Source organism: Gadus morhua, chromosome 17 (genome assembly GCF_902167405.1).
Source record: "Gadus morhua chromosome 17, gadMor3.0, whole genome shotgun sequence".
NCBI classification, from domain to species: domain Eukaryota; kingdom Metazoa; phylum Chordata; class Actinopteri; order Gadiformes; family Gadidae; genus Gadus; species Gadus morhua.
In genome coordinates, this window is record NC_044064.1 from 17,014,383 (window position 1) to 17,027,584 (window position 13,202).

At 51.0% G+C, this 13,202-nt stretch overlaps 2 protein-coding genes and 1 pseudogene across 3 annotated transcripts; 1 reads left to right on the top strand and 2 right to left on the bottom strand.

The window, feature by feature from the left end:
- On the bottom strand, positions 1-3,069 carry LOC115529982 (uncharacterized; annotated as a pseudogene).
- A 2,485-nt stretch (positions 3,070-5,554) lies between these two features.
- Positions 5,555-7,353, top strand: LOC115529983 (protein ANTAGONIST OF LIKE HETEROCHROMATIN PROTEIN 1). The gene is made up of 2 exons (XM_030339139.1): positions 5,555-5,757; positions 6,349-7,353. Exons 1-2 carry the CDS (start codon positions 5,555-5,557, stop codon positions 7,241-7,243), a joined length of 1,098 nt encoding a protein of 365 aa, XP_030194999.1. The 3' UTR covers positions 7,244-7,353.
- Positions 7,354-7,605: 252 nt separating this feature from the next.
- On the bottom strand, positions 7,606-9,101 carry LOC115529073 (uncharacterized). 2 transcript variants are annotated; one of them, XM_030337538.1, is made up of 4 exons: positions 8,835-9,101; positions 8,378-8,671; positions 8,109-8,201; positions 7,606-7,920 (listed from the first exon to the last, which is right to left on the bottom strand). In XM_030337538.1, the coding sequence occupies exons 1-4, from the start codon at positions 8,962-8,964 to the stop codon at positions 7,661-7,663; spliced, it is 777 nt and encodes a 258-aa protein (XP_030193398.1). In that variant the 5' UTR covers positions 8,965-9,101; the 3' UTR covers positions 7,606-7,660. The 2 variants fall into 2 exon arrangements, 1 of the variants encoding a protein (XP_030193398.1); XR_003973448.1 differs by lacking the exon at positions 8,378-8,671 and having other exon boundaries at positions 8,835-9,097.
- Between the last annotated feature and the right edge of the window lie 4,101 nt (positions 9,102-13,202).

Genomic DNA, 13,202 nt, shown 5'->3' on the forward strand with positions numbered 1-13,202 from the left:
CTAGCAGCCAGCCCGCTTGGGAGGGAGGCTCATTAAGGCAGAGGGGTCGTTGGCTGCTGCCCGATTCTCCAGCTCTGCTAGCCTAGCCACTCTGAGCACCCAAGGCAGGAGGCTGCAGTTCATGCAGGCGCTGTCCGTGGGCTCTCCCTTGCAGATGCAAGGAGGGCAACTGTCGTGGCCGTCCTCAGGCTCAAGAGGAGCCGACAGGCGACACATGGGCCATTATGGAGGCAGCCACCGGCAGCGTACTGGGAGCGGAAGCGAGTGCAATTCCCTCGCCAGTAAATTGAAAAACCGAAACTAATTAGCCTGAGCGTGATCGCTGCTACTAATTATCAACCAAACAAGGGCCAAATGCGGCGTTAACGGGAGCGGGAGCGAGAACACTGCCTTCACCAGAAAATGTAATCTTGTAGGAGATCGAAATGAAATGAAGACGGAGACTTGATTGCCGGTGAAAATACCACGAGAAGGATTTATTTCCCCAAACACAGAACCACGCACAGCCAGAGGTGCGTTCCTTAAGTCATGCGTCGCCACCCAGGTGGGTCTCACGCCCCCTTCCCTTAAAGGGGGCACGCACCATACATCAAACACATAGTGAATTACGATACTGCTACAGACGCCCCCCCAGAATTCACTCTCCCGAACAGTCAAGGCCAACGGGAAGGAGCCCTGAGCACCCGCCCGAAAGGACTCAGCGGAACCGGTGCGGGAGCCGAGGGGGCCACAGCAGGCAGCGCAGGAGTCATGAGGCGGTGTGGTTTGGAAACCGGAGGAAGACCCCGTCGCGGGGGCAGAGCCAACCCCACGGGCTGGTCCAGATCCAGGTGAGCCGGCTTGAGGCGATCGACCGAAATGTAGTAAGGCCTGCCCCCAATGTCTACCAGGAAGGCCTTGTCACCGGCCTCCAGGACGCGAAACGGACCGTCGTAGGGAGGTCGGAAAGGGCCCCGATGGGCATCATGGCGGATGAACACATACTCCGCAGGCTGGGCGGCACACAAGCCTTCGGGAGGCCGTGCTGCGAGGTGGGCACCGGCGCGAAACCCCGGACCCTGTCCTGGAGCGAGGTCCGCTCCTGGGCCGCCGACCAGGGAGCTGTGGCAGTGGGGATGAAATCCCCAGGAACCCGTAGTGGCTGCCCGTAAACCAGCTCGGCTGACGAAGCCCGCAGGTCCTCCTTAGGGGCAGTCCGGAGGCCCAACATGACCCAGGGGAGCCTATCGACCCAACCGTCATCTGTAAGGCTGGCCCGGAGTGCAGCTTTCAAGGAGCGATGAAACCGCTCACACAACCCATTAGCCTGTGGGTAATAAGCGGTTGTTCGATGGAGCCGCACACCCAGGCCCCCGGCGACTGCATTCCACAGCTCGGAAGTGAACTGAGGTCCCCTGTCAGAGGAGGCATCAGAAGGAAGGCCAAACCGGGCGACCCAGGTGCCTATGAACGCCCGGGCCACGTCAGAGGTCGTAGTGGATGCCAGCGGGACAGCCTCCGGCCAGCGGGTGGTCCTGTCCACCATCGTCAGGAGGTAGCTGAACCCTTGAGAGGGCGGCAGGGGCCCCACCAGGTCCAAATGCACTTGGTCAAACCGCCGCTCCGGCACTGAAAAATGCGCCAGCGGAGCAGTCACGGAGCAGTCACAGCGAGCCAAGGTGCCGATGCACCTTGGCTCGCTGGCAAACCACGCAGGCCCGAGCCCAGTCCCGAATGTCCTTCTTAAGGCCATGCCAGACAAACTTCCCGGCCACCAGCTGCTGCTATGTCCTCCGCCCAGGATGGGCAAGGCCGTGCACGGCATCGAAAACCTGACGCCTCCAACTACCGGGCACGACCGGCCTTGGCTGTCTAGTGGAGACGTCACACAGGAGCATGGCACCGACGTTGTCGTACTTGATGTCCTCCAAACGGAGTCCCGTGACAGCTGTCCTCAGAGCCTGGACCTCCGGGTCGGAGGCCTGATCACCTGCCATTCTGGTGTAGTCGATTCCCAGGTGGACAGCTCCTGCGATGGCCCGGGAGAGGCAATCAGCCACGTGATTGTCCTTACCCGCCACATGGCGGATGTCCGTTGTGAACTCCGAGATGTAGGCCAGCTGGCGCTGCTGACGGGCAGACCACGGCTCCTAAACCTTCGCCATCGCGAACGTCAATGGCTTGTGGTACACGAAAACTGAGAATGGCCGAGCCTCCAACAGGAAACGGAAATGCCTAATGGCGAGGTAAAGTTAGTTAGTTAGTTATATATGCTCCTTATAACGGCTAGCCGTTGGGAGTTGCTGGACCGGCCCAATTGTCGATCCAGCAGCTGTCGAAGACAGACAGGATGTCTGTCTTCAGGTTACCAGCCACCCCGCTCAACCTCCTGAGCTACTTTACTGCTCGTAAAGGCCGAGGAGCTCTTGATCAAAGGTGCTATATTTCCGTTCGCAGGGGCGGAGCTGCCGGCTGAAGAATGCCAGCGGCTGCCAGACGCCATTCACCAACTGCTCATGCACAGCACCAACAGCATAGTCCGAAGCGTCGGTGGTCAGGGCAATCAGCGCCGCAGGCAAAGGGTGCGCCAGCATAGTCGCCTCGGCCAATGCCCGTTTAGTGTCCCCAAAGGCCGCCTCTCTCTCAGTGGTCCAGGCAATGATATGCTTCGCGGTCTTACCCTTGAGTGCCTCATACAGGGGCCGCATGAGCCGGGCCGCAGGGGGAACAAAACGGTGATAAAAGTTCACCATCCCCAAAAACTCCTGCAGGGCTCGAACTGTGAGAGGGCGCTGGAAGTCCGCCACTGCAGCCACCTTCGAGGGCAGGGGAACAGCTCCCTCCTTGGTGAATGCGGTGGACCAGGAAGTCAATGGCGATCCAGCCGAATTGGCACTTGGCCGGATTGACAATCAGGCCATGCTTGCTGAGCCGCTCGAAGAGTGTTCGCAGATGCTTCATGTGCTCTGCCGTGGAGGCGCTGGCGATCAGAATGTCATCCAGGTAAACAAACAGGAATGGCAGGTCCCGCAGCACGGTGTCCATCAGGCGCTGAAAGGCCTGGGCTGCGTTCTTCAGGCCGAACGGCATCCGTAAAAATTAGAATAGTCCAAACGGAGTGATCACCGCTGTCTTCGGGACGTCCTGCGGCTGGACGGGCACCTGGTGATAGCCCCGAACGAGGTCCACCTTGGAGAACACTACCGCCCCGCCCAGGCGGGCAGAAAAGTCCTGGATGTGGGGAATCGGGTAGCGGTCGGGTCATTGAGCCGGCGGTAATCCCAACATGGACGCCACCCACCGCCAGGCTTGGAGACGATGTGGAGCAGGGAAGCCCAGGGGCTGTCCGACCGCCGGACAATACCAAGACGCTCCAGGGTGTCAAACTCAGACCTAGCAACGGCGAGCTTAGCAGAGTCGAGGCGCCGGGCCCTGGCGTAGACCGGCGGGCCAGTGGTCGCGATGTGATGCTCCACTCCGTGCTTGGTGGCGGCAGCTGAGAACGTGGGCTCCGTAAGCTCCGGAAATTCCGCGAGGAGGGGGGAAAACACATCGGAGGGTGAGAGTGCGCTCGACAGCTTCGTCGTGCCCGAGCCACTGAGCTCACATGTCAGGGAGCTAAAAGTATCAGCACTTATCAAGCGCCGGCTCATCACATCCACCAATAGGCCATTGGCGCATAGGAAATCTGCGCCGAGGAGGGGTGTGGACACCTCCGCGGTGACAAAATCCCAGCCGAAACGCTTACCCCCGAAACATAAAGATACAGTCCTAGTCCCAAAGGTGCGGATGGGGCTGCCGTTGGCGGCCGCCCCCTATTCTGTCAATGCATGACGCGGGCAGGACGCTCACCTGGGCCCCCGTGTCACACAGGAACCGTCTCCCAGAGCCTGCGTCTGTGATGAACAACAGACCCCCAGAACGGCCGACACTCGTGGCATTTCCCGATGCCACGAAACTGCACGGGGGGCGGCACCTCCTAGCTTTGGGGTTCCTACAGGGCGTGGAAAAAGCACAGGCCTGCAGACTGCTGTGGCTGTCGTTGTGTCGCCGCAGCCACAGCGATGGTGTCCGTCATCTCCAGGTCGACAGTGGTGGGAGCCAATACGGCAAAAAAAAAAAAACAATCCGCCTCCCTAGCCAGAGCCCGAAAGTCTGTGGTGTCGCTGTTGGCTAGAGCTGCCCTGAAACGCACTGGCAGCTGCTGCATAAATAAAGCCCGAAATAAAAAACAAGGCCTATTATTCCCCAGGAGATTGAGCATATGATCCATGAGCTCCGATGGTTTGGAGTCCCCGAGGCCATTCAATGCCAGAAGCTGCTCGCCCCGTTCAGCCTCCGACAAACAGAAAGTCTCCATCAGGAACCCCTTTAGCAATGCATACTTCCCACGGGCCGGGGGGTCCTCGAGAATATACATCGCTCTGGCCGCCGTCGAGGCACCAAGCGCGGAGACTACGTAATAAAACTTGGTTTCATCCGCCGTAATCCCCTTCAGCGCGAACCGCGCCTCCGCTTGCGCAAACCAGACCTGCGGCTGCCGTTCCCAAAACTCCGGGAGCTTCAGGGAGACTGCCATCACCGGAGCAGTAGCCACGGAACCGTCCGCCGAATCCAACTCCATAGTCCAATCTCCGATCTGCGCGTCCTCGCTCTTCCAGCGCATAGAACAGTAATCCGGTAAAACGTCCGGAAACTGTCAGGGTCACCAATGTAGGAGATCGTAATGAAATGAAGACGGAGACTTGAATGCCGGTGAAAATACCACGAGAAGGATTTATTTCACCAAACACAGAACAACGCACAGCCAGAGGTGCGTTCCTTAAGTCATGCGTCGCCACCCAGGTGGGTCTCACGCCCCCTTCCCTTAAAGGGGGCACGCACCATACATCAAACACATAGTGAATTACGATACCGCTACAATCTACCGATATTAATTAGCTTGAGCGTAAGCGCTGCTGCTAAAAAAGGGGGAAACCAAACAAAAACGTTACTGGGAGCGGGAGCGAGAGCACTGCCCTCACCGGTAAGTTGTAAGGAAAAAATAAATTGATGGTTAGAACAGAGAAAAGCTAACGGCTAACACAACAAACCATAACAGAGCAAAGAGGCGAACGAGTGCTGGGAGCGGGAGCGAGCACACTGCCCTCCCAAACAAACGCTGGCTACTCTTCTAGTTACTTTTTTTCACTAAATATCTGTATCAACTAGCCACAGCCTCTGGAGGACGGGTTACCCGCAGCCTTTCTCAAACAAAGGTTCAATACGGTACCTGCGCAGCGAGAAGATGTAAAGGAACAGATCCTCTAATGGTGCGGCCACACCAAACGCGTTACTCGCGTTGGATAACGCGAGTAACGCGTCTAACCCAACGCTTGACCGGTGTGTGGTGGTTCAACGCTCCAACGCGTCAACGCGCCAACGCAGCTAGATGAGCCCGCCCATTTTCTCCCGCTCATTCTCTTTCCAAAGCTCCACAAACATGAAGGCCATCACCATCGCTGCGCTGTATGAGTTGTGGAATTTGGAAGAGAGAAATAAACCCAAACGCCGTCGTGTTTGGGTGCATGAGATCATGCGTAGGCGCTCAGAGCTGGGTGAGTTTCACCACCTCCTCCAGGAACTCCGCCTGGATGACGGCCGGTTCAAGCGGTATTTGCGCTTGACTGTCCCCTTGTTCGATGACCTGCTAGCCCGGGTTGGTGCCAGGATCTCCCGTCAGGACACCAACTACAGGCGCTCCATATCAGCGGCGGAGCGCCTGTCCATCTGTCTCCGGTAAGTTGCGGTTTCATAGGCTAATTACTCTATTAAAATCAGCACATTCTGTAGTCATATACTATCGGAAAGTGCATTCATCTTTTTCCAATGTGTTGTTTATATTTGAGTAGTGACCCATTTATTCAAGCATCGTGCACTAGGCACACCCATGGCATAGGCCATTGTAACATGAAAGGCAATATTCATTGAGTTAAATTCAACACAAGGCAAACGAAAGCGTGCTGACATGACATGGTGGTGATATGAGTTGCTTTCCCCATTGCGCCTACCTGCTATTCATTTTTCCTGTCAATGCTCCACCCAGTGTTTCAACCTAAACGCAAATCTTCATGCATGCATGTCACCAGAGTTTTATACAAACAAAATTAAGGAATGCATCATGGCTCAACATATTCATTCATATTATACTATGCAAGTAAATTCCACATTGACCTCCTTGTCATGCTTTTGAAAGTAAAATAAGATGATGCAAATCCACTGTAAACACTAGTCAAGACATTTACCTGTGCAGTGAGATAATTGGCCTACAGATTTGCTATACAACTGAAATTATCAATAAGGCTAAAATAAATAATTCATGTGTTGCAGATTCCTGGCTAGTGGTGATTCGTTCCGGACGATCGCCAACAGCTTCCGGGTCGGGTCCTCCACCGTGGCTTCCATCGTCTCGGATGTGGTCACGGCTATTTGGGACTGCCTGGTGGAGGAGTTCATGGCTGTGCCCACTGCAGAGGAGTGGAGAGTGGTTGCAGAGCGGTTCGAGGAGCGGTGGAACTTCCCTCTCTGCTGTGGTGCCATCGATGGGAAGCATGTAGTTCTGAAGGCCCCTGCGAACTCCGGTTCGCAGTTCTTCAACTACAAGGGAACGTTTTCCATCGTTCTCTTGGCAGTTGTCGACGCAGACTACTGCTTCCGGGTCATCGATGTGGGGGGCTACGGGAGAACCAGTGATGGAGGAATTCTGGCCAACTCTGCGTTTGGTCAGGCCCTCCACGCTGGCGATCTCCAGCTCCCTGCTGACAGAGCACTGCCGGGGGCTGAGCACAGAGGACCCCTGCCTCATGTGTTTGTAGCGGACGAGGCCTTTCCGCTACGGACCAACCTCATGAGGCCATTCCCCGGACGCGTCCTCCCACCAGAGCGGCGCGTCTTTAACTACCGTCTGTCCCGGGCTCGGTTGGTGGTGGAGGACGCATTTGGTATCCTCTCCTCTCAGTGGCGGATCTACCGGAGGGTCATCGAGGTCCGTCCTGAGCTGGCAGAGAGATGCATCAAGGCCACCTGTGTGCTCCACAATTTCCTCCGCAGAACAGCACCAACAGCAGCAGTGAGGGAGTGCATCCCGGGTGGTGCGGTGGAGCCTCTGCCAAGGCTGGGGAGAGTGGCTGCCAACAACGCCGGGAGAGAGGCCATTCGGATCCGCGAGACCTTCACCTCCTACTTCTCTGAAGAAGGAACCGTCTCGTGGCAGGACGACATTTAGTGCAGTGCACAAGCAACCCCAAAACGGCTCTTTTAAGAGCCACCCACACAAAACAAAGCGGCAATTCCTTCATTATTATTAAGTTGTTATTAAAATTGTTATATGAAGTAGCAAAATGTATGTGTATTTGTGTCCGTGCATGCTAGATCTTAAAATCACTCAGAAGAGTTATTAAAAATATTTTATGTACAAAACGACTAACAAAACAACATAGAACAATATATTATAAATTTAAAACAGAACACAAGAACAAGAACATTAACATCTTCCTAAAAAATAAGCTGTTTGTGAGAAAGGATTTACCTCACTAACTACCTTTCTCACAAACAGCTTATTTTTTAGTCACAGCAGCCCAATTCGTTCCCTGGAGAGATTGTCACCACCACTGTTGCAAATAAGCATGAGCATATTTAATAATTATATGGGTTCCAAATTAGTGCGTCTTGTGGCTTCAACTACGAGCTTGTGAATTTCAAATTTCAACTCAGCACAAGCTTGGCGTGGCAATCTCTCCAGGGAAGGAAGTATGCTCTGGAGGAAGAATGCGTCCTCCGAGAGCTGGGGTGGGGGGGGTGGTGGGGGGGTCTGGGCAGCCTCCATATGCAGGGCCTGGAGGATGGCCTCTTGTATTGGGGTGCTCCCGCACGGTACCCTCCTGGCATTCTTCCTCTTCGTCCCTGTATGAAAGTTAAAACACCATTTGTAAGTTAGTGCAATACTACCTTCACAAGTGAAAAGCCAAAACGTTATCAATACACATGCGGTGGTTGGTTGGAAGTTTAGTCACTTTAAGTTAAAGTAGTAATCCCATAACAGTATACAAATCAGAAATTAAAGCTATAATACAACTGTGTCCTGTACATACCGCCCGGTGGTCTTGGGTCAGCGGCAGGGTCAGCGGCAGGGACAGGGGCAGCAGAGGCATCGTCAGTGTCAGAGTCACTCACTGACGGCTGATCTATGTTATTCAGAAAGAAGTCATTTTTTTGGGGCTTGGAAGATATACAAGTGATCTATATTACAGCACATTAAAGATGGTGACAGAATCGTGCAGCACCATAAACCTTTCCTCAATACAGAATCTGCCCATAATGCAGAAGCTACACGTGTACGTGTCTTCACTTGTCAACAAACCTGCATTGTGCGATAGCCCTGCTGCCTCATCGCACTCCTCATATGCCTCTCCTGCCCCAGACAGCGAAGTCTCTGCAGCCCCGTCATCCTCGATCTCATCCTCTGCCACCCGAGGAAGGTTGCTAGTGGTCTCCCTCGGGGTGACGAATGGGTCGAGGAAGGACAGGACCACAAAGAACTTCCACTTCTTTGATGTACCTGCCGCTGACCCGCTCTTTTTTGCCTCCTTCTCACTCCTTTTCTCCTTCATATATCTGTCCCTCAGAGACTTCCACTTTCTGCGACATACGTCCACTGATAAAAACAGAATATACGTATTAAGTTGTGTAGCCTGACAAGCGGGACAATCTGTTGTAGTACTATCACCTCAGTGCTTACTGGTGCTACCGCAAATTTGTTTCACAGTAAACACAACCGATAGCTGAAGACAAGCAAAATAAACCCTCACTGAACTTACCAGGAAGCCCAGTCTCCTCGCCCACTTCGACCCACGCCAGGTCCTTCTTGTTTCGATCTCTGTACGACACCATCGTGGTGTCGTACAGGATTGGACGAGCACAAACTGAAACAATGACTTTGTCTTCCATCTTCTTTCTACTTTTGTGCGTCCTCCGTCCTCTATGCAGTGCCAGTGACGTCGGGTCAAGCTCCACGCTGATTGGCTATCGCGGGTGAATGATAGAGCTTGGATCGGGTTAGATTAAATAATCTCGGATATAAATAACAATAATCGGGTTAAATAACTTCACATGTGTGTCTGGTGTTTCCAGCATTCGTAGTGTTGATCAGCAGAGAAATAGTCCGCCAAGACGTTGAGGTTGCTTAGCAACCAGAGACGCTGTCCATGCAAGTGAACGGAGCGTTCCCTCTTCGTCCTAACTATCAAACCAAACATCCTTCACATTCACCGAGCGAAGATTATGAAAGTAAAATGCACATTTCTCGCTAGAAATGTTTCCATAAACGCATTTAATGGCGTAACTATGTTAATATTTCCACCCAGAAAAAAGAAAGATGTCGGCCGTATTCTGTGCAAGCTCACTACTCTCTGCCAGTGACGTCGGGTCAAGCTCCACGCTGATTGGCTACCGCGGCTAAGCGTCACGCGTTGGAGCGTTGAAAGTTCAATTTTCTGAACTCCGGGCGTTGGTGCGTTGGGCGCGTTACTGCGTTTACGTGCGTAATTACGTGCAACTGCCGCGCCTAACGCCCCCAACGCAACGCTTCAACGCTTCAACGCGTGTACCGCGCCTAAACCAATGGTTCCCTATGCAAAAATGCCGATTTTCAACGCCCCTAACGCGAGCAACGCGTTTGGTGTGGCCGTAGCATAATGACACCGGAAGATATAGCCTTCCCGGTGTCACGTGGGGGTCACAGGTGACTATGTTGGTATTAGGTACTCGAAACGCGGATGCGCGAGGTGGAGATCCAGTGCTTTAAGCACCGCCTCTGGCGGTCAGTAAGGATGAAATAGAACTAAGAAAGCATGTTGCCAGCTCCTGGACCTTGATAATCAAGAGCTGGAACAAGTAGCTCGTTTTTTGGGACATGACATAAGAGCCCATAGCGATTATTACCGCCAAACTGACAAAACATTTCAGGTGGCCAAGATTTGGAAACTAGTGTTTACAATGGAGCATGGAGCAGGGGCACTTAAGGGAAGAATCTGAAGACACTGGACTCTGTGGTCTTTGGTATGTATATTTATACTGATAATGTTTTATTGTACTATTTTATTCTACTTATTTTAATCAGTATATTTGTTTTTGGTATATGTATATACTGTATTTTGCAATTAACACACACCGCACTGTGTTCGCTTTTGTAACTTGTGCTTTTTCGTGATTTATTTGAATTGCTGCTGCAATAACGAAATTTATATTTGGGTATAAAGCTATCTATCTGCTAATTTTGACCTACTGTAAATTTTAGTTTTCTAATTTCCCCTACTGTGAACATTTTCATAGGTAAAGGACATGAAGCCACCTCAACCAAAGTCTCGAGAGGAGTCAAAGAGAGATCAAATGTAGACAGACGACTGGAAGCTAATGATGAAGTAATACATTTAAGCAATAGTTCACGCCAGGCTGTGGTATGTGCTCATTGTGGTATAATGTGGTATAATGACCACATACCACTGACTGAAGTGATCTATTGCTTTTATACAACGGTTACTATTATGGCAAAACGAAAGTCATAGACACGCTACATTTAAAAAGAAACCAAGAAAGTCAAAGTAGCCGTTTTATTAAGGAATACAAAAAAGCAGTCCCTCCTGGCTGCCTTCAAAATGCACGATGGTAACTATGCAACACACTTTAGCGTCCCTCAGAGAGAAGGCTCGGCTAGAGCGGTTCGCCGGCAATTTATCCTATGGAGCAGTTCACTCGCTGTGTGCCTAAGCTTTCGTTAGTCTCTCCATCGCCTTGCTCACTCCCGGAGTAACAACATTTACACCCTCTCCATCATCCAACATATGTTTTACTTTGTAACTGTTTCTACTTCCAGGCGCGGAGTGATATGCAAACTTTCACAAAATGATCGGGCGTCATAGCAGTTATGTATACACTCATTATACAACAGTTAGGAACCAATCAGATCGCTGGATTTAGGCCCCCCGTTGTATAAATCATGATAATGTTAATATAATCAATTCCTTCTAAGGCCCTTTGAACTCACAGTTGAAATTCACATTTGAACAACTCATTTGGTCAGTACCTCAGACTTAAAGCTTTAATACACCTTTATTTGAAGTAGTCTATGAAAAATTGCTTAGGAAAGTCAAAGACATTATGTTAACAGCAGTCTAGATGTGGGAAAGTAGCCTAATGCTGCGTTCCAGACGAAGTTGGTGGTCGAATTTCCCATTTGAATTTCCAATTTCTGACCTCCAAGCTTTCCAGGTGGAGGCCATTGCCAGTGTTGTGTTATGTCAGACAACTGATTCCCTGTGAAGTCGGGTTAGATTGGTTTGTCTCGAGTTCACAAGTAGGAACTCAGACTTTGAGTGGCGAGACTGGTACGCAGCATAAGTCTTCACTGCTATACTAATATGTTAGATAGGGAAGAAAGGGTAGTCTTTCCAAACCGTGGGCATGACTGGGGCTTAAGAATCCGTGTATGGTTTGTGTATGGTTCGAATATTCCGATTTAAAACAAAATCAGAAAAAACAGATAAGTCGTTTTTTGGTTTTTCTTCGAAGAACCTCCTCACCGTCATAACGGAGCACTTCGGTGCACCAGATTGCTTTAGAGCGGAACTGATCTTGTCGTGTGTCTTTCCATTGTCAAATAGTTCACGAATAAAATCCCCATATGGTTCAAATGCGGCCATAACTAAGGCTAAATATAATTGGACAGTCTATTGCTGGTTTAGGCGGTAGGCTCTTTTTTCTTCGCTCGCTGCGTTCTGCCTTCTGGTGTAGCCTACAAATGTATCTATTTTTGTTTTTCTGTTTCGGGTTTAAAAAACCAACAAACAAAACACAAACAAACGAAATGCCGTTTATTTGTTTATTCCTTTTGCCCTCTTTCCGTTTCAAAACCAAATCAGAAAAACCAAAGAACGACTCTGTTATTTGGTTTTTCTGATTTTGTTTTAAATCGGAATATTCAAAGAACGAACCATACACGGATTCTTAAGGTTTCTCTGTACTAATGTATGCTTTCTTATCAGATGGAGAATAACCTGTGTTACGTATTTTAAGCACATAAGCTGCCCCAACATAGCCACTAGGAAGCAGGATGGAAGACACAAGCCGCATTACCCTCCCATAGCCACTAGGAAGCAGGATCGAACACACAAGCTGCATTACCCCAACATAGCCACTAGGAAGCAGGATCGAACACATAAACTGCAATGACTACTCCTGCCACAGATGGCAGCACCTTTAGGGGCCATGTCCACCAAAAGCGTTTTTAAAAGGCGGAGCGCTCCGTGCACTGCTTTCAACGCGTTTGTGCGCGCCGCTCAAAAAAGGAGCACAGAGCGTTTTTCGTTTACGTCATTAATACGCGTCATCGCTTGTATCCATAGATAAACAGCTTCTATCTGTTGGCTCCATCATCTGGCATCTGACACCTGAACGTCCTCTCTGGTTGCTCCTACAATTTTATTAGAAAATGAATGCAAGATTAATAGCGCTTCTTGCCGTAGCAGTGGAGGTTGCGGACGATCCCCCTGCGCCTGTCGTGGTTGCCCGGAGGAGAGTGTGGGTCCACAGCATTAATCGTGGCAGGGGTCAGTACGGGGAATACCACCGGCTGTGTCAAGAGCTCCGCTTGGACGAGGATCGCTTTAAGGTTTATTTCCGACTCAACCGGCAACAATTTGAGTGTTGACATTTATTGGGCCGACCATCGCCAAGATGAATACAAATTATAGGGAGAGCATCAGTCCCGCCCAACGGCTTTGCATTTGTCTGAGGTGAGTAGCATAAACAGAAATGTGCCTTTGTAAATAAAAACCACTGTAGTGGCAGCTTTCCAGCGGGGCCTGCCCGTAATTCCGACGCCTCATTGTTCCGACGTCTCAATGTTCCGAAATATTTCCCATTAGATCGACATGCCACTATTCCGAGGGTTCACTGTTCCGAAAACGATGGGAAATATTTCGGAACATTGAGACGTCGGAACAATGAGGCGTCGGAATTACGGCATGGCACCTTTCCAGCAGCCTTTCTCAAACAAAGGTTCAATACGGTACCTGCGCAGCGAGAAGATGTAAAGGAACAGATCCTCTAATGACACCGGAAGATATAGCCTTCCCGGTGTCACGTGGGGGTCACAGGTGACTATGTTGGTATTAGGTACTCGAAACGCG

Excerpts from the sequence above, each read along its gene's own strand:
- LOC115529983 (XM_030339139.1), top strand. The coding sequence starts at position 5,555 with ATGCGTAGGCGCTCAGAGCTGGGTGAGTTTCACCACCTCCTCCAGGAA. Across the intron at positions 5,758-6,348 it reads CGCCTGTCCATCTGTCTCCG|ATTCCTGGCTAGTGGTGATT; the intron begins GTAAGTTGCGGT and ends CATGTGTTGCAG.
- LOC115529073 (XM_030337538.1), bottom strand. The coding sequence starts at position 8,964 with ATGGAAGACAAAGTCATTGTTTCAGTTTGTGCTCGTCCAATCCTGTAC. Across the intron at positions 8,202-8,377 it reads AGGGCTATCGCACAATGCAG|ATCAGCCGTCAGTGAGTGAC; the intron begins GTTTGTTGACAA and ends TGAATAACATAG. Across the intron at positions 7,921-8,108 it reads TGACCCAAGACCACCGGGCG|GGACGAAGAGGAAGAATGCC; the intron begins GTATGTACAGGA and ends ACTTTCATACAG.